Below are 21,492 nucleotides of genomic sequence, written 5' to 3'. Positions count from 1 at the left end.
TTCTGTCTTGTGAAATACTTTTTTCTTTTCATTTAACTGAGCATTATGTTTAATTTCAGGCTCTTGATGGTTTTTTTTTAGCAATCATGACTGATGGAAGTATAATATATGTGTCTGAGAGTGTAACTTCATTACTTGAACATTTACCAGTAAGTATAAAAATCCTGTGATCTCTTTCTTGTTTAATGCCTGTGTTAAACGTTTTAAAGCACTAGGAAGCGTGCCTCCCGAGACAGTGAGGAGAGTGGGGAGGAGAGCTCTAAACATGTCTTTGTTTTAGCGTGGCTGTGCTTTCTCAGGTCAGTCCTGACTCGAATATTCAACAGCCACTTTAACCTCTGTTCTACCTGCCCTCTTTTTTCTAATATGAAGTTTTCAGTGTTCCCTTTTTAATCAGCCTGGTGAAGATGTTGGTAAATCACTGAAAATGTCCTTGAGAATAACTAAGTTTCTATTACATACTTGTTGCAGCTAGAGTAACTTATAAATAATTTTCTCAAAAGAATGACTTATAAGGACACACTAAAAATAATAGATAGAGAACTTTTGTGCTCTGTGGCTTGACTTGATAATGTTATAATGGCCGTATTCAATTTGTTATATGACAGAAAGGGTACAGAATTAGAAAAGAATTACATTGTATCATTTTGACTAGGATAGTGAATACCTGAATTATGTGTTTGTTGTTTTACTTAACATATATTTATTGAAAATTTATTCTGTACCAAACATTATACTTGGTGCTCTGCTGCAATTGACAATTTTTATGAATTTGAAGTTTTTATTTAATATAGGATGTTCTTATCTAAGACGAGGCTTTTGGTATAAATATTCTAAAATTACTTATAAATTACTCCTAAAAGGCCTGTTCTCTTGAAAATTTATAACAATACAAAGTACCCTGCTTTGTAAAGATCTCTTTCAAGATATATTGAAAGGCAGTATCTTCCTCCCTCTGATTTCTCTGCCACTTCATACTTTATATAGACAATGCACTGTATACTTAAAAGGCCAGATTCTAAAAAGGTAATTTCTTACCAGGCAGTAATGAATTTGGTGATTTCTTTGGCTCACACAGAAAATGACTTGGCTTTACTGCTTTTCTAGAGGCTTTCCTTAACACTAAGCTCAAATAGTAGGTGATTAGCCCGACATCTAGAAATTGTTTGAGAGTAAACAATGAGATTATAGCAACATGCAAGTAAACTAGTGTGTGCAGAGAGAAGGATAGATTCATTAACTGAATTTTCTGGCCAACTCTTTTAAAAAAAATACATATTGAAAAAGCTAGGGAAAGAAACCTGTTATAAGGTTAAGATAAGATTAACGAATTTAAATAAATGCAGGACATCCTTTGCAATATAGTCACACTTTTTAAATGCCTGCTTCTTGGGCATTTTCCTTGAACTCCATTCAGACAGAATTAGATGCCCTTCGTCTCTGTTCTCATGTTACCTTCTGTGTACTGCCATCATGACACTTACAGTGAATTGTAATGTTTCTGTTTGTTTGGGTAATTATGGTAGGTATAAGCATCTTAGGTGCAGGGACGTTATCTCTGTATCCACATGGTTTAGCTAGTTTCTTAAGAGACATTCAGTAATTATGTATTGAATGCATGAAAATGAGTAGGCTATTTGATGTGGTTGTTTTAAAATTCCTTCCTATTGGCATACTGTTGTTGGATATTTAGTGAGGGAAATTTTAATAGCTTTTTGAAATAGACAACATGTAACAGGTCTAGTTGGGATCCAAGCATTAGATCATTCACATTCTCCCCTCAATGACAACCCTTTGCCTTCCCATTACCGCCTATATTTTTTAAAAAACGAAACTGTTTTTAGAACTGTTTTTTTAGATTTTAGAACTGTTTTTAGATTTATAGAAAAATCGAGAAGATTGTACAGAGTTCCCATATGCCCCATGTCCCGTTTCCTCTGTTAGTAACATCTTCTGGATCTTTTTTATTGTTTGTGTCAGCCAAAGCATGTAGACTGGCAGGTGAATTTTTGGGCAGAGGAGACTGTGCTGACCCAATAGACCCATTTCATTCCATACTGAGTTAATAGTACCCTTTATTAATACAGTGTTTTGCTGCTTACTAGATACCTCAGACACTTTCCTTCGCATTACTGACATTGCTCTATTTTTATTATCTGATGGTTTGAGAACATAAATGCAAGTATTTTCTGAGAAAATGAAATCCTTATTTAAGATCAAACACATAAGGAAAAAATGTGTGATTATCTGTTTTGGGTTGTCAATAATAATTAAACTGTAACAGATACTAAACAAAAAGTTTAAAACAATGGTGTCCCTTTCTTTGTGTTTTAATATACATACCAATTTTGTCTAAAATAGAATTTTGGCTGCTGCTCAGAAGGGAAGAAACCTTAGCAAATCCCGAAGTTAGGCTTTAGTGTTTGTAATTCAGTTCTGTTGAGAAATTAAAACTTGCCATCTTAATCAGTGGTCAGTATGACTTAAAAATTTTAAATCTGACTGTAAAACTATAAGACTGATTCTACAGGTCCTGCAAAAACAAAATGTTGTCTTAACTTTGTCACTTCATACTTAATAAATTAATTTAAAGCACATTTTAACTTATTTATGTATAATAATTGGGCATACATGCTTTATTCATGTTGAGATTGGAAAGGAAACTTAATGGATTTTTTTTTTTTCTCCTGGCCTGGCCTTCTGTGACAAAATTATAGGGTCATGCCACCTCAGTGCCAGAAGAGATTTTAGACATCCTTAGCCCAGCCTCTTCGTGTTATCTGCAAGAAACATGAAACCCAGAGAAATTAGACTTAATTTTACAACACTTTTGTGGAACTGCCAAAACACAAAGTTGGTCTGTTACTCTACTGCAAACTTGAACATTTGTAGAATTTTTCACCTTAAGGTTGATTTCCTCACACTTGCTCAAATGTGTTCCTCAGAGAGACTGTATTGAATCTGTGACCAAGTAACATAGGGAAGATGATTAACCACATTACAGCTTAAGAGTCCAAGACTGAAAGTGCCACTAGTAAGATACTAGTAAGATACTTTTCTATTCTCCTTAACTTGATAGTTTGGAAATAGAAACAAAAATGTGTTTTAAGACAGTACAGTCCTCGTTTGCTGTAAATGCAGTATGCAGAAATACAATTTAGAATTCATTTGAATAGTTACGTGATTATGAAAGCTTATTTGATAGAGCCATACTTTTTGTTCCTTATGCCTGTACATAAGGAAAACGGTTGTTTAAAAACATGTTATATTCAACATATATTTGACATTTTTCTGTGGAGCAAGTACTCTTTACAGCAGTTATTTGTTTAATTGTTGGTTTAACCTGGGGCAAAAGATAATTGGTAATAGTTAATAATTTTCACAAATGGTCCCATTGACTTAATGTAGAAAAACAGAAAAGCTATTGATGTATATGTCATGTGACTTAAGTCAGTGGGATTTATATTTCTTCTTCATGAAAATGATTGAAGGAGATAAAGGCTCCAAATAAGCTGCTATTTTCTTTTCTCTCTTTTGAATTGTGTTTAGGAACTGAGTGGATGGCATGGCAATATGAAGTGGGATTAACTTAATTTAGAGATTTTCAATGCAGTAGTTAATGGAAAGTTTGACACATTAGTTAATTAGTTGCCTGCTAACTCTGATATTTCAGATTATAGTTTCTGGAAGCAGAATGGTGGGGAGGCAGTGCTTGTGATCCCACCACTCTCTGTGCTGGCCATTCTGTTTTTCCTCTGTGGCTATGAAACACTAAATTTATAGCTGGAAAGTAAAGGGTAACGTAGGTCAAATTATATTTTACTGAAATTGTGGAAGAAATTGTCAGTAAGAATAAATAATAATAGAAAACTGTAATCATTTCCAGAATGAAAGTTTTAATTCTTACTCTAAATTGGTGTCTTATTTTTTTCTAAGACTATTTTTATATTAATGCCAATGCTTATATGTTGTTATTTTGTTAATAAAAGGCAGTTTTCTAGCATTGTTGTTACTCATGCCTGAATTTTCAGTGCATTACTTCTGTTCTAGAGGCTTCTCAGACTTTCAGAAAAATTCCTTGTTAGAATACAGATACGTTTTTAATGTGGTTACCTCTTAAGCCTTTATCAAATAACTCCATAGCCCAAAATCATTTACTGTACTACTGACTGTCATATATGCAAGGCACAGTGTTACAGTGTCTTGATTTGAAGGGACGGAGATAAAGATGTGAGAGATAGGGTGCTTCTGTTTACTTATGGACAGTAGGACATAGACATTAAAATACAGTTAACATATTTTATGGGAAATGAATGAGTAATAACTACTAAAATAATTTTATTTTTACTGTGGATTATGATGTTAAGAGAATACTTTTCTGAAAGAAATAATTTGAACTGGTCTGTGAAAGATGGAGGCTACAGATACGGGGAGAAAGTGGGGGACGGATGTTCCACTTCATGGGGTAACTTTGAGAGCCAGAGAAAAGACAGAAGAAAGGATGTGAATGTGTAGCTCGTTCTGAGAGTGTAGTAAAACACCCTTTTCTCACCTCCCACCTCCCAAAGGGCTCTCTTTTCATTGTTGTTGTTTGATGGTTTGTTTTGTTTTGTTTTAGTTTTTAAGCCATGGAGCTCTTTTTTCAAATAAAATCTTTACAGTGTTTAAAATAGGAACAGAACAAAAGTGGAGCTGCTTTTGTGAATAGAGCAGCAAAGACCCTTAGCCATGCCCTCACAGCTCCATTTCAGTTCCCTTCACCCCTGCCCTCACCTCCACAGTCTTTGAGATACCACCTCAGTATCCCCAGGATTCCACAGAGAAGTTTAAAAATTTAGAGAAACCAAGTAGAATAGACTGGATTTGGTAGAAAATGTGAAGTCACTGAAGTTTTCTTGTCAGTGGTTCTTAAGGATAGGAATTATCTTATTCATCTTTGATGCCACAGCCATGGTACGTTGTAGGCAACCTGATGTTTGTCAAGTTACCGTTGATTAATGAATCTTAATTAAAGCCATATTTGAGCAAGGATTATAATGTTTGACATATACTTACCCCTTCTTTTAAGGGGTGGGGTTAGGTAACAGCAGGGCTTTTTGACAATGGGATGTAGGATAGATGGCTGGAAAAGATGAAATAAAAAGAAAGGACACATTGGACAGGTGAAAGGACACAAAGTCCAATCTCGGCTAATTTTTTGGTCCTTTGTGGTAGTGTATATCATAATTTACCAGAGGTTTAAATATATGGTAGGGCTACATGTTATAGCCACAGGTTTTTCTAATCAACTTTGTTAATCCTATCATATTTTAAATGTTCGAATTTGGTGAAACGCACCTTTGCAAGTAATTTATCAGACTTTCAAGGTTGTATTACTCATGGATCTGAAGAGACTAGTGTCAGAGGTGCGGAGGTCATGCTAACCATTTTCTACCTTTTCTTTTGTTTTTTGATTTGTGCTCTATATCTTGACATTTGTCAGTTTTTACAGATAATCAAAAACTAATCGTATGCTGATGTTTTATGCGTGATGATATACTTTTAAAATACATGTCTCTTGCAGCACTAAAATTATTTTATTTTCTTAAATTTCTTTTTCAGTCTGATCTTGTGGATCAAAGTATATTTAATTTTATCCCAGAGGGGGAACATTCAGAGGTTTATAAAATACTCTCTACCCATCTGCTGGAAAGTGACTCATTAACCCCTGAATATTTAAAATGTAAGTAGTAGCTGTTAAGCGAAAAGTTAAATATATTTGGGTCATATTATACTTTACTTTTGTAACTTTGTGACAAACACAGACATGTTTAACTAAATTAACACATAACATCATTCCATATACCTTTTGAAAGTATAAAAAATATACGTAAAATGAATTTGTGACTATATTTAAAGCCTGAAGTCTGTTCCAGAATATGTTGAAATCTCATCTTTTTTTGTTATAATAGTTATGCCATAGAACTGTATTTTACACAAAAATGGAGCTTTGCAACATATTTTTAATTTTTAAAGAAAATCTTAATGAGAAAATGAAACATTCTCATTTTCACTATGATCAATTAGACACTGAAACTGTGGGAAAAAGTAACTTCTGTATTTTTAAGAATTATTAAATAAAGGAAGTTGTTGTTTTATTTAAACAGAATTAATCATTTATTGGATGTAACTAATGTGCCAGGGACTTGTGCTGTATCATAGAAGTGCTAAGAATAATGAAAAATAGTTCTTGCCTTCAAGAAATATGAAACATTATGTTATAATCAGACATTTCTCCTAGATTCATTGGAAAAATTAATTTGACCAGGATACCTAATTTTCTTCAGTAAATTACCCTGTATAAAATCTGAAATTATTACAACACTATGTTGGGCTATTAATTATTACACATCTTTAATCACTTTTTTCATGATATTTAAATTTTGGCTTTTCTGATAATACTGACATTAATCATTTGAAAATTTTTTTGTATTTTGAACCCTCAAATTCTGTAGAACACTGAGTGTCCAATAATTGGGATGGATACACACACACACACACACACTCACACACATATAAGTATATGAAAGTATGTCTTTGATAGGAATGGATAACCTGTCAGACAGAGTTGAGAAGAACTAGAGACCAGAAGAATCCATTTGAAGCCTGTTTATAATTGTTTAAAAATTGTTTAAAAATTAGTTTATAATTGTTTAAAAAGACTATAGACTAGTCTTTCACCTACGAGAAAGATTTGGGCTGGATATAATGAAGTAGAAGTCAGTTATATGCTTGTAAATAGTATTTAAAGTCATAGATTAAATGACATTGCTTGAGGTGATACATAGAGCAAGGAGAAAAGAATTAGAAAGGTGGAACCCTGGGACGTAGCTAGGAGTGGACAAAGAAGAAGGAATCCATTTTAGAGACCTTCATAAGGGCAAAATTGGCTGCACAGCTGAATGAAAGCTTATGGCAGGAAGATAGACTTTAGGCTTCTGCTTCCAAGATCAAAGGTGAGGATGGCAGAAATACTTTTTGGTAGAGAAAAGCATTAATTAAATGACTTGCTGACCCCCTAGTTAAACAACTAATATACAAAAAGTTATTTCCTCAGAAAAAAGTGTTTCATGCCACAGGAGTAAACATTTAAAACAGAGGGGAAATTTACTTAGAAAATTCAGGATTCTGAAGGTAGGTCATTTGGGCCATAATGAAGGTAAGGTGGTACAGGTATGATTTGTGTCTAGAGAAGGAAATAGTGCCAATATTTCATCCTAAGGAATTTGACTTTTATTTTTTACATAGTAAGGAGCCAGTGAAAGGGTAGTTTTGTGGTCTGAAAAAGAAAAATCTCTCAGGTGGACAGTTTTGAAAAGGACCAGACTGGTGATAAAAATGAAAACTATATAATCCTAGCAATAGATGTAAGTAAGTATGGAGAGGAAAACAGGTGTATGAGTATTGAACAGATAAACTCTATAGGACTTGGCGTTAGGCACAGGTGACCAAGTAGCTAGGGATCATCACTGGAGACGGTTTTAGGAAAAAGGTAGTTAGATTTTGAACCTTTTGACTTAGATGATAAAGTCATTCCTGATAATGACAGAAGAGTATGAGTTCAGTGTTGTGAGTGAAGAGAGAGAGGCTTCACTAGTTCTTGAGTGTTGAAATAATAATGAGGAAAGTAACATACATCTTAACAGTAGTAGGGAAAGTTGAATCCTAGTGGCAGGAGTGTGGAGGCATGTACAATACATTTTTGCAGTTGCCTAGATGGAAGATAATTTGCATCTGTACTAAATTGGTGGTACTGGATGCTCAGTTGGAAAAAATGACTTCTGAGAGAGCTTCCTTGGTGAAAAAAATAGCAGGTCCTGTTGATGGATTAGTTTAGGGGCTTGTAATGGGAAGAGAAAAGACCCACCTGATACGGTTTCTGTCTTGGGAGATAGGCATACATAGGACAAAAGGGAAGGACAGCTGGCTTAGTATGAAAGAGGGATAAATTCACTTTGAAATATTTTGAGTTACTGATGGGACAATCAAGTAGAAGTGACCTGAAAGCAAATAGTAACCTGAGACTTTGTCTTATAAAATGTTAGAGTTGGTGGGAGAGATTTAGGAGTAAATAGGTTTACCAAAGGCCGATAAATTTATAAAGGACAGTAGCAGAATGTCTGTAGTTTGAAGACTGATTAGCAGAAGAGATTAAAATATTCAATAAGATAGGAAGGTAAGTTTCATGCTATAGGAATGGATAAGTATGAATTTTAAGAAGACGTAATAACAATGAGGAATGCCCATTTAACTAATGATACAGTAGTACCCCTCATGTACGGTTTTACTTCATACAGTTTCGGTTACCTGCGGTCAACCTCAGTCTGAAAATATTAAATGGAAAATTTCAGAAATAAACAATTCCTAAGTTTTAAATTGTTTGCCATTCTGAATAGCATAATGAAATGTCATGCCAACCTGCTCCGTCACACTGGGCTGTGAATCATCTATTTGTCCAGTGTATCCACTCTGTACATGCAGTACAAGAAGATATTTTGAGAAAGACCACATTCGTATAACTTTCATTGCAGTATATTGTTATACAGGCATACCTCAGAGATACTGCGGGTTTGGTTCCAGACCACCACAGTAAAGCAAGTCTTGCAATGAACTTTTTGCTTGTGGTGAGTCTTGCCTTCAATTTGTAAAAATTTCAGTATCTGTGAAGTGCAATAAAGTCAAGAGCAATAAAATGAGGTATGCCTGTAATTGTTCTTTTATTAGTAGTTATTGTTATTAATCTCTTATTGTGTCTAATTTGTAAATTAAACTTTATCATAGGTCTGATAGATATGTATGTATAGGAAAAAACAGTATATATGGGATTGGTACTACCCAAGGATTCAGGCATCCACTTGGGGTTTTGGAATGTATCTCCTGTGGGTAAGGGTGAACTACTGTACAAATAGTATTGGTGATCTTTAGAAGAGCAATTTCTACAGAAGTATGAGGACACAAGCCACAATGCATGAAGTTAAGGGAAATGAATATATGGAAGCTAGAGCACATAATGAAGAGGAAGGCGATCTATGATAAAAAGAATAGCATGAAAAAATCCTTTATCTGTTTGAGATGGAAAGACCTGAGCAAATTTAAAAGTAGAAAGTAAAGACCCAAAGAAGAGAAGGTGTGGATACTAAAGGAATGACTACCTGGTATAGCCGTGGTCCTGGAGAAGATAGGAAAGACTGTTCAAGGCAAACATAGAAACATTAACTTGAGAAGGGCAAGCAAAACCTTTCTTTGAAATTAGAGTGAAGAATGAGAAGAAAGGACAGATAAAAATGGGAAATGTGGAGTTGCTTATATCAGATCTGTTTTCTTTATTAAAGAAAATATAAGATCATCTTCTAGAGTTACTCTTTTTACGGACTAAATAAAATGTCATTGAGGACTTCTGTTGGAGAAAATAATGACTGAAATTACACAACTTTTGTGATCTTATTTCATGTGATATATTACTCGTGATAAATCATAAGTATATCATATTTTTTCCCTTATTTCAGCAAAAAATCAGTTAGAATTCTGTTGTCATATGCTTCGAGGCACAATAGACCCAAAGGAGCCATCTACCTATGAATATGTGAAATTTATAGGAAATTTCAAATCTTTAAACAGTGGTGAGTTAAAATGCTTCTTTTACAATGTATTTTAGTCTGCATTATTTAAGCTGTTAATGACATAGATTTTAAACATCAATGAAACTACATTTTACTGGAGTAACTGATACGTATTTCCTTATTGGTTTAGTATCCACTTCAGCACACAATGGTTTTGAAGGAACTATACAACGCACACACAGGCCTTCTTATGAAGATAGAGTTTGTTTTGTAGCTACTGTCAGATTAGCTACACCTCAGTTCATTAAGGTATGTTTGTAATTTTATTTCCTAAAGAGGATTTGATTTCATATTATGAGAACCTTCTACATGTAATTTTTTTGTTTCCTGAATAACTGAAACTTTCTGCAGACATTAAAGGTAGTCATGGCCATGAGTCTTTAAATATACGTGATCATGATATTTTTGAAGCAAATAATGAGTTACCAAGGCACTCATTAAATTATATAATTAATTTTTAAATGTATATCCTTTGCAGTTCATCATTGTCCTGCAGTTTTGTAACATTTGAGGATGCTTTTTTTTGTATAGTTCACAATCTGCATTATAGGGAACGGCCAAAAATCTGGGTAATTTTAAAAATTGTACTGAATCAGCAGTTAGAAGATCTTAAACCAGTCTCACTCTACTTGTTTTGATCTTAGGAAATAATAGCAGCGCCTAAAGGGAAGTTATAATCATATTTGAGTATTATTAAGGAGATTATGGCCAGAATAGAAGATGAGTTAAAGGACACGGAGACTTATTTGCGGAGACACTATGGCAGTAATATGAGCCAGTGATGGGTCTAGAGTCTAAACTAAGACACTGAAGGTGGAGGGGATCAAGTAGATTTTCTTTAAACTTAGAAGGTGAAATTAAAAGGACGTAGTAGTGGCCATTTAGATGGTGAAAGGTGAAAATGAAAGTATGTTGTGACTATTTCTAGACTGATGGCACAATATAGGTGTGCCTCCTAATGAGATGGAAAATTATTTTAACTGGGTCTGATGAGTAGGCAGTTAGTTCATTTTAGGACATACTGAGTTTGTGATGTGTGGGGACATACAGGCAGTTAGAAATATAGAACTATAATTCAGAAGAGAGATCTGAATTCAGTATTAGGGTTTATAGGCATGTGATTGAATGGAGTAATGTATAGAGTAAGAAATACTTCCCTAGAAGCCTGCATTTATTTATTTCCACATCTTCTGTACTAGAAAATTAAAATGCATTAAAAATTGCTTGGGAGAAGTTATCTAATAATTACTTTTATGGCTAACAATATTTAGGATTTTTCTAAGGACAGAGAAAAGTATTTCTAAATTTTAATTATTAATTTATTTTTAGGAAATGTGCACTGTTGAAGAACCCAATGAAGAGTTTACATCTAGACATAGTTTAGAATGGAAATTTCTATTTCTAGATCACAGGTAACTCCATTTTTAAATATCACAAAAAGGTAGTAGTCATATTATATAAATGTTTAAATTAATGGATTTTAAGGACAAACTTTCTGATCAGGAAGATCAAGTCAATTATCTATTTTTTAAAAAACAAAGGTTCCCCTTAAAATTGATTTCTAGTTGGAGTATTTCTTATTATGGAAAAAGTTATAATATTAATTGTTTTATATGTAATTTAGGGCGCCACCCATAATAGGATATTTGCCATTTGAAGTTCTGGGAACATCAGGCTATGATTATTATCATGTGGATGACCTAGAAAATTTGGCAAAATGTCATGAGCACTGTAAGTAGACTTTAATCTTTCTGGTGATAATAACTTTTTAAAAATCATATAAACAACTATTAATAGAAGGTGGTAAAATACAGACTTAGGACCATTTTTGTATTTTTTTTTGAAGTATGCTGGGCGATTTTACTTCATATGTATAACCAATCCAGTAGGAAATACAGATCAAGTTTAAATTGAATGTGTTCCTATTTTACATATTTCAGTCTGTAAGTACAGTTTTATAATATGGTGTGTAATAAACCTTGTTCTGAAGTTATAGCCTTACATTCTGGAGTAAGAGAAGTAGGTTCCTTTGAAAATTGTAATAGTATGTCAAAATGTTAGAACACTATTCATAAATTTTGACTTATAGGCATATAAGTCTTCCTAGGAAATAAATACATGTGTAAAGAATCTGTTAAAAAGCTCATAGTGAGTGCTTAATGTTACCCGTTGTTACTGTTTTAGCAGTAGAAGTATTAACATCTTATCGTGCCCTCATTATTCTAAACAAATTATTTATATTATCTCCATTATTAATCACCACAATTCTAGAAAGTAGATACTATTATCTCCACGTGTGAACTCAGACACAGCTAGGCTAAATAATTTACCCAAAGTCCCATAACTCATTGGTAGCAGCAACAGGTTTAGAGTGTAGACCTATCCCTTTACCATGCACATGGTGTTTAGTCTTTGTTTCAGAGGTTTGTTTTAATGATAGGTTTTATTTGCTTTCCTTACCTTCCTCCCAAAATTCTACCCTCTTGGGTGTTCTCTAAAATTTAATTAGCTATTTAAGATATTTTCATGATGTTTTAGGCTGATCTATACATGAAACCTCTCTATATGAAAATTAAGCAAGTTGTATAATAGGATCAACTGTATGGAAGAGTTTTAGAGTAGTTAATTCAACACAAAAGAAAACATTGTTCACTCCAAGTGATAATCAGAGCACTATGATGGCACCCGGAGAGAGAAAGAGAAAGAGAGAAATAGGTTGATAGTGATTCCTGACCAGCATTTCCTAAGGTTTGGTCCATTGAATACCAGTCCATTAAAATGGATTTTATAGTCAAAGAAGACTGGGAAACACTTCATAATCAATCCTACCCCTCCACCCCCAATCTTGACATACATTCGCATACTTAAGATTTTGAGAAGATGAAATAAGCCTACATAACAAAGTTTCCCAAGTTAACTTAACCATAAAACCCTCATTTTAACTTAATATCCACTAAAAGGCTTCAAAACTTAACAATCTACAGAGAGTGTTTTGGGAAGTACTACTGCGCTTATCAGTTACTTCAAACAATTAAGTTACTCTGATTTTGGTTAGTGGAGGTTTAGAATTAAATGCCTCAGAGATGGTATACCTGCCAGGGTATGTACAGGTTGGAAAAAAAGTCAGGTGTGATTACTTATTGCTATTACCTTCAATATATCTTGGCAGGAGGAATTCAATCTGTAAATACTTTTTTCTTTATTATTTGGAAATTCATTGTGTATGAAAAGTATCTAAGATTGGCAATACTTAGCTATACCTTGGGCACTGTAGAAGGTAAGTTAATTGCTTGGGACCTTAAGCTATCTCTACAGAATAGCATTTTTATATAATGATATATATATATATATATATATATATATATATATATATATATATATATATATGTTACTGAAAAGGTAGAAGAAGAATGTATATATACATTTATATATAGATATAAATGTAAATGATAGCTTTGGCTAAAAAGCGGATTCATAACTAATAAGAATCAAAAAATATTTTTCTCTTTTCTTCTTAGTAATGCAGTATGGGAAAGGCAAATCATGTTATTACAGGTTCCTGACCAAAGGACAGCAGTGGATTTGGCTTCAAACTCATTATTATATCACTTACCATCAGTGGAACTCAAGGCCAGAGTTTATTGTTTGTACTCACACTGTAGTAAGGTAAATACTTTTACAGAATTTCAAACTATAGAAACATCCATAATGATTTTGACAATGAAATTTTTATGTACAACTTGTTAATGAACTATAAAGTGATTTCTCCCCCATTTTTGATACACAATTTTAATATTATTGATTTTACTTTTAGACATTATATAGAACTAGAATGCAGGTATATATAGATATGTAGTTCTCAAGATAAATTTTATGGTTTTGAGCAGAAATTGTAACTGTCTTTTATGTACCAAAATCAATCATTTAAGAGGAAAACTGGAGTAGATAATCATACTCTTTATTTAATTACTCTTAATTTAAGAACTGTGCAGTTACATATTATTTACATTAGATACCTAGAAAAATGCAATTTGAATTAAGGTGATGCACTGTAGATACTCGTATGTTGTAGTTTTGTGTAGCTCATGGAAAATAGTCTGGAATTCGTAGTGAACGAGTAAGACATATAACAAACACTGAATGGGTGTACCTCTGCAGTATTTTAAGTAAACAATCAAACACTAAAATTCTATTTTTTTCATTTATAGCTATGCAGAAGTTAGGGCTGAAAGACGACGAGAACTTGGCATTGAAGAGTCTCTTCCTGAGATAGCTGCTGACAAAGTATGTATCGTACAGATTATAAAAATTATTTCACTTCTTCCCAGTGAGAGGAGAAGACTCAATAATTTATAGGAAAATTATTTTTCAACTATTTTATTTTCCCAATTGCGACAGGGTTATAAATTTACTATTTTATTTTAAATTTAATATTTCGAAACCTCATCTGCTTCTAAAAACTATTTGAAGGATCTGCTGTTCAGGGATAATTGGGTGAGATACATGTATGATCTGAGATTTAAACTACCTTTTATTAATCGCCTGCAATGTGCCAGGCTCTGGCTAGGTTCTTTATATGAATTACAAAGTGTCATTTATTCCTCAGTCATTCTTATATGATAGGTAATGTCCCCACTTTTAAAATATTGAAACTGAGGCTTTAAAGGGTGGGTGGCGGAAGCCTCCCCTAAAGACACACAGCTGGGAAATTACAGTCAGAATTTGAACTTTGGTTTTTCTTTTCATTAGGTTAGATAGAAGTGTAGCGTACTAGTTATCTATGTCTGTGTAACAAAACTTGATGTAAAAATAACACATTTATTATCTCCTAGTTTCTGTGATTAAGAACCCAGGTACAGTTTAGTTGGGACCTCTGGTTCAGAATTGGTCATGGAGCTGCAATCAAGGTCTCTTACAAGGTTGTAAATCAAGGTGTCAGTGGGGGCTACGGTCATCTCAAGGCACAACTGGGGCAGAATCTGTTTCTAAGTTCACTTTGGTTGTTGCAGGATCCGGTTCCTCATTGGCAGTTGGACTGAGGGCCTTGATTCCTTGCTGGCTGATAGCCAGAGGGCACCCTCAGTTCCTTTCCAGGTTGCCCTTTTCATCACAGCAAGTATGCAGAACGATCCAAGGAGAGAAAACCCAGCAAGATGAAAGTCAGAGCCTTTTGTCACCTAATCACAGAAGTGATACCACATCACTTTTGTGTATTCTGTACGTTAGAAGCAAATCACTAGGTCCAGCCTACACTCAAAGGGCAGGACTGTACAAGGGAGGGATACTGGGAGGCAGGAGTCCTCGTGAGGCGTGTCAGAAGTCGCCTGCCACAGGTATTTCTGACCTGCAGAAAACCGTGGCATAGGAAACGTCAAGAATCTAAATAAAAAGTGAGGTAAATAGACAGCATGCCAGGCAATAATATGGGGGGATGTTGTTGAGTCATTCAGTTAACCTTATTACCTTCCATGTGCCAGGAAGTACTACTGGACATGGCTAGATGCTGAGAATACAGCAGTGAATAACAGACAAGTTCTCTGCTCTCATGGATACAACATAAAATAATTGTTCCAAAGAGGCTTTGTATACATAGAGGAAGAAGATCCAGTATGTTTTATTTCATAGAAGAAGTTTTCTGAGAAAAGTGCTTAAATCGGGGGTTCCTTGAAATGAGGACCATAATAGACACTAACGTATTAATCAGATATCGTTCTCCCTTGCTTCTTCTTTTTCCCTCATGCTAGTTTCCAATCTTAGTAAATTCAACTAGCCCTGCTTTCAAAATATACTCCAATTATGTCGGCTTTCTCACCATGTTTACTGTTATTATCATGATCCCCTGGAGTTTAGGGAAGGAGGTCCATTTGAGACATATTTTTGAGAAACTTCAATGTGTGGATGGTTTTAAAGCCATGGATCTAAATAAGGGTGATCACCAAAGGAATGGGTATAGAGAAGATGACCAGTGACTAAGCACTGGGGTGCTGCAGCATTAGGAGGCGAGGGAGACAAGGAAGAGAAGAGCAAGACACAGAGGAGACCAAGTGGAAATAGGCAGTGAGGTAGGAGTAAAAGCAGGAAGCTAAGTTGTCGTAGGAGGCACGAAAAGAAAGGGTGTCTGAGAAGTGAACAATCAGCTTTATCAGATTCAGCTGAAATAGCTTAAGTTAGATGAGCACTGAGAATTGAGCCTTGAGTTTACAATATTTTCATTGATCAGTGAAAACAGATTGGGTGGACTAGTAATATGGGTGAAATCCTAATGAGAGTGGGTTTAAAAGAGAATTTTCTGGGACAAGGGGAATGGTTTTACTACAAAGAGGAGAGGAATGGGGCAGAGAAGGAAGAATAAGTGGGCTTAAAACAAGCTTTTGCTATTTAAGGTAGGATAAATAGCATGTTTGTAAACTGATGGGAATGGTCTGAGAGAGAAGAATTGGTGATAGGAGAGATCAGGGTAGAAATGCTATAGCGATGTTCTTGAGCATGTGAGAGAAGATGAGATCTAGGCCACAAATGGATGGTTTGGGCTTAGCTAGGGGGGCAGATTATTCAACTGTAGAAAGGCTTGGTAAACTATGGCCTAAAGGCCAAATCTGCCCTTCTGCCTGGTTTGTAACACCCACAAGCTACAAATACCTAGTATGTTATTTTACATTTTAAAAAATGTATTGGAATATTGGTTAATAAAACTATATGTTTCAATTATATAGTTCTGTAATACATCACCTGTATATTGCATTGTGTGTTCACAACCCAGTCAGTTGTCCTTCCTTCAGCATACATTTAACCCCCTTTACTACCTCCGCTTTCTCCCCTTTCCCTCTGGTAACCGCTCAACTCTTGTCTGTGTCTATGAGTTTTTGTCTTGTTTGTTTATTGCTTTCAGTTTTATATCCCACATATGAGAGAAATCATATGGTTCTCGACTTCTTCTGTCTGACTTACTGCGCTTAGCATGATAATCTCAAGATCCATCTATGTTGTTGCAAGTGGCAGTATTTCATCTTATGACCAAGTAATATTCCACTGTGTATATGTACCACATCTTCTTTACCCCAGTCATCGGACACTTCGGTTGTTTCCATGTCTTGGCCACTGTGAATAATGCTGCAGTGAACATTGGGGTACACATATCTTTATGGGAAAATGTTATCAGATTTTTTGAGGTAGATACCTAGAAGAGGGAATGCTCATATGGCAAATCCATTCTTTATTTTTTGAGGAATCTCCATACTGTTTTCCATAATGGCTATAAAAATTTACATTCCCACCAGCAGCGTATGGGGGTTCCTTTTTTTCTGCCACCTCTTCAACACTTATTTGTTTTGTTGGTGATAGCCGTTCTAACAGGTGTGAAGTGGTATCTCATTGTGGTTTTGATTTGCATTTTTCTGATAGCTAGTGAAGTTGTGCATTTTTTCATAAATCTGTTGGCCGTTTGTATGTCTTCTTGGGAGAAGTGTCTATTCGTGTCCTCTGCCCATTTTTTAATTGGGTTGTTTTCTTTTGTTGTTGAGTTGTATGAATTCCTTGTATATTTTGGATATTAGCCCCTTAGCAGAGGTGTTGTTTGCAAATACCTTCCCCCATTTGGTTGGTTGCCTCTTTGTTTTGTTGATGGTTTCTATTGCTGTGCAGAAGATTTTTAGTTTGATACAGTCTCATTTATTTATTTTAGCTTTTACCTCCCTTGCCTTTGAGGTCAAATTAATAAAATCCTCTCTGAACCCAAGGTCAATAAGTTTAGTACCTGTGCTTTCTTCTTTGCAGTTTATTGTTTCAGGTTTTATGTTTAGGTCTTTGATCCATTTTGAGTTAATTTTTGTATGTGGTGGCAGATAGCAGTCTAATTTTATTCTTTTACAGGTGGCTTTCCAATTTTCCCAGCACCATTTATTGAAGAGGCTTTCTTTTCTCCACTGTATGTTTTTGCCTCCTTTGTCGAAAATAATCTGCCCATATATATGTGGGTTTATTTCTGGGTTTTCAATTCTATTTGATTGGTTTGTGTGTCTGTTTTTCTGATAATACCATGCTGTTACGATGATTGTCACTTTGTAGTTTAATTTGAATTGTGTGATACTAAGGGAGTGTGATACCGCTGGTCTTATTCTTTTTTTCTCTGGATTGCTTTGGCTATTCCAGGTCTTTTGTTATTCCCTAAAATACGATTTCTTTGTTCTATTTCTTTAAAAAGTTCAATTGGGATTTTGATGGGGATTGCATTAAATCTGTATATTGCTTTGGATAATATGGCCATTTTGACTATACTGATTCTCCTGATTCATGAACACGGAATATCTTTCCATTTCTTTATGTCTTTTTCAATTTCTTTTAATAATGTCTTATAGTTTTCAGTGTATAGATTCTTTGTATCTTTTGTTTATTCCTAGGTATTTTATTCTTTTTCTTGCAATTGCAAATGGAATTTTTTTTTCATTTCTTTTTCTGAAATTTCATTTTTAGTATATAGAAATGCAGTGGATTTTTGTACAATGATTTTGTGTCCTGCAACTTTACTGTATTTGTTTATGGTTTCTAATAATTTTTTGGTGGAGTATTTAGGGTTTTCTATATAAAGAATCATGTCATCTGCAAAAAGTCACAGTTTGACTTCTTCATTCCCAATTTGGGTGCCTTTGGTTTCTTTCTCTTTCCTGATTGCTCTGGCGAGGACTTCCAATACTATGTGAAATGACAGTGGTGACTGGAGGCAATCCTTTTCTTTTTCCTGATCTGAGAGGAAAAGCTTTCAGTTTTTCACCACTAAGTATGACATTAGCCAAGGGTTTGTCATATATGGCCTTTATTATGTTGAGGTACTTTCCTTCTATACCCATTTTATTAAGTGTTTTAATCCTGAATGGATAATGTATCTTTTCAAATGCTTTTTCTGCATCAATTGATAGGATCATATGATTTTTATCCTTTGTTTTGTTTATGTGATGTATCAGATTGATTGATTTGTGTATAGTGAACCATCCTTGTGTGCTCCTGGGATGAACTCAACTTGATCGTGATGTATAATCTTTTAAATTTATGTTGTATTCGATTTGCTACTATTTTGTTTAGGATTTTTGTATGTGTATTCATCAGAGATACTGATCTGTAGTTTTGTTTTTCTGTGTTAGCCTTACGAGGTTGTGGTATCAGGGTAATGCTAGCTTCATAAAATGAGTTAGAGAGCACTGCCTCTTCTTCAGTTTTTTGGAAGAGCTTAAGAAGGACAGTGTTAAATCATCTTTGAATGTTTAGCAGAATTAACTAGTAAAGCCATCTGGTCCTGGACTTTTGGGAAGGTTTTGGATAATTGTTTCAATTTCCTTACTGTTGATTGGTCTATGTAGATTTTCCAGTTCTTTATGATTCAGTCTAGGAAGGTTATACTCATGTTTTTAAGAACTTGTCTATTTCTTCCAGGTTATTGAATTTGGTGGCAGATAGTCTTTCATATTATTCTTATATGATCCTTATTTTGCAGTTGATCTCCAATTTCAAAGCATTGTAGTTGGAGAATACGCTTGGTATGATTTCAACTTCTTAAATTTGTTGAGGCTAGTTTTGTGTCTCAACATATGGTCTATCCTTGAGAATGTTCCATGTGCACTAGAAAAGAATGTGCAGTCTGGTGTTCTAGGATGAAATGTTCTGTAAATGTCAATTATATCTATTTGGTCTAATGTATCATTTAAGGCTGATATTTCCTTATTGAGTTTGTATTTGGATGATCTGTCCATAGCTGTCAATAGCATATTTAGGTTCCCAACTATAATCATGTTTTTGTCAATTTCTCCCTTTAGTCCTGTTGGTAATTGCTTTATATATTTTGGTGCTTCCTGATTGGTAGCATATATACAGAGGGTGCCCCAAAAATGTATACACATTTTAAGAAAGGAAAAAACATTAAAATTGTAATACTCAATGTATACCAATAACAAAAGATGAATACAAGTCACGTTTGACTTCTGCAGTTTCTAGAGGTGCACAAAGTGGTTACCATCAGCAACAAGACACTTCTGATTACGACGAAATACTGTTTGAGCAATGTTAACCAAAATGTCCACTTGCATACATTTTTTTTGACATCCCCGGTATTGACAAGTGTTACATCTTCTTGATGTATTGTCCACTTTATCATTATGAAATGTCCATCTTTGTTTCTTTTTACCTTTTTATCTTGAAATCTACTTCGTCTTATATAATTATTGGCTATACCCACTTTTCTCTGGACACCATTCACTTGGAGTATCATTTTCTACCCTTTCACTTTGATATGTATTTGTCCTTACAGTTGAGATGTATCTCTTGAATGCAGCATATGGTTGGGTTTTGTTTTTTAATCCAGTCTGCTACTCTGTGCCTTTTATTGGTGAGTTCAGTCCATTTACATTTAGGGTGTTATTGGTATGTAACGATTTCCTATACCCATTTTATCTTTTGTGGTAGCTCAGTGTCTCCATTGTTTCTTTGCTCTTGTGTTTCTGTCTGTTATGTTAGTTCAGTGGTATTCTATGATTATTTTCCTTCTGTTTCCTCTTTTGTCATGTGTCTCAGTTCTGTATTGGGTTTTTGCATGGTATCATTAAGTTTATGCAAAAGAAAGTTTATTTATACAGTAGTCTTTTTTCTTTTACATGCATCTTACTTCCATTCCACTTTACAAATTCAGACTTCTACTCCCTCCTCTTTTATGTTTCTGTTGTCTCACAAATTATCCCAATTTATGCTGTGAATTCATTTTCAAATTACAGTAGCTATTATCTTCTCATTTTCTGTTTCAATCTCCTTTAACCTTTATGTTACATTTAAGTGTATGGTACCCTATTCTGAATAAGAGTTACAATTTCCTGTTTCTGTGTATTAGTTATCTTACTCATAGTTTTGTATTCTTTTGTCTTTTTGTTTCAGGTAGAATAACCCCCTTCATTATTTCCTGTAATACAGGTCTTGTGGAAAATTCCCTCATCTTCTGTATGTCTGGAAAGGTCTTTATTTTTCCTTCATATCTAAAGGATAACTTTGCTGGATATATTATTCTTGGCTGGTAATTTATCTCTTTCCATAATTTGAATATTTGATTCGACTCCCTCCTAGCTTTTAGAGTTTCTACGGAAAGATCCAATGATAATCTAATGGGATTTGCTTTATAGGTTACCATCTTCTTTTCCCTGGCTGCCTTGAAATTTCGTTCTTGGTCATTAATTTTTGACAGTTTTAATATAATGTGCCTTGGAAAATCCTTTTTCGATTGAGATAATTAGGTGTTCTCTTTGCTCCTTGGATTTGAGGATCCAGTTCTTCCCATAGGTTTGTGAAGTTCTCGTCGACTATTTGTTTGAATAAACTCTCTGTTCCCCTCTTCTTCTGTTCTTCTTCAGGTATGCCCATCATTTTTATGTTGCTGTTTCTGATGGAGTTAGATTGTTCTTGTAGAGTTTTTTTGTTTTTTTTTAGATCACAAATCTCTCTTCTTCCACCTGCGTCATTTCCAGATTTCTGTCTTTTATATCATTAATTCTGTCCTTCATTTGGTCATCTCTATTTTCTAAGCTCACTGTTTCATCATCTCTTTTATTGCATTCTTCAGCTCCAGATTGTTTTTGGTTCTTTGTTAACATTTCAATCTCTTTGGTAAAGTATTCCTTTTGTTTATTAATTTTACTTCTGAGTATATTAAACTGCCTATCTAAGTTTTCTTGCATCTCATTGAGTTTTTTCACAACTGCAATCTTGAATTCTCTGTCATTTAAGTCACACATTTCCATGTCTAAGTTTATTTTCTGGAGATTTTTCATTTTATTTCTGAGCTGCCATCTTACCTTGGTTGTTT

The 21,492-nt window shown here is 34.2% G+C and overlaps 1 protein-coding gene across 28 annotated transcripts in view; it reads left to right on the top strand.

The window, feature by feature from the left end:
• Positions 1 to 21,492, top strand: part of CLOCK (clock circadian regulator) — a 124,121-nt gene that overhangs the window by 75,039 nt on the left and 27,590 nt on the right. For 27 of the 28 annotated variants that reach the window (XM_019740117.3, XM_019740111.3, XM_019740115.3 and 24 more), the window contains 8 exons: positions 60 to 149; positions 5,602 to 5,722; positions 9,546 to 9,659; positions 9,790 to 9,908; positions 10,989 to 11,071; positions 11,284 to 11,390; positions 13,178 to 13,325; positions 13,868 to 13,943. In XM_019740117.3, the coding sequence (XP_019595676.3) occupies positions 60 to 149; positions 5,602 to 5,722; positions 9,546 to 9,659; positions 9,790 to 9,908; positions 10,989 to 11,071; positions 11,284 to 11,390; positions 13,178 to 13,325; positions 13,868 to 13,943 (858 nt within the window). The remainder of the gene's footprint in view (positions 1 to 59; positions 150 to 5,601; positions 5,723 to 9,545; positions 9,660 to 9,789; positions 9,909 to 10,988; positions 11,072 to 11,283; positions 11,391 to 13,177; positions 13,326 to 13,867; positions 13,944 to 21,492) is intronic. The other variant, XM_074324545.2, reaches the window with a different exon arrangement.

Source organism: Rhinolophus sinicus, chromosome 1, assembly GCF_057876585.1.
Source record: "Rhinolophus sinicus isolate RSI-liver-muscle chromosome 1, RSI-T2T, whole genome shotgun sequence".
Taxonomy (NCBI): Eukaryota; Metazoa; Chordata; class Mammalia; order Chiroptera; family Rhinolophidae; genus Rhinolophus; species Rhinolophus sinicus.
Note: the sequence above shows the minus strand (reverse complement) of the source record. Positions and strands in the feature narration are given on the sequence as shown.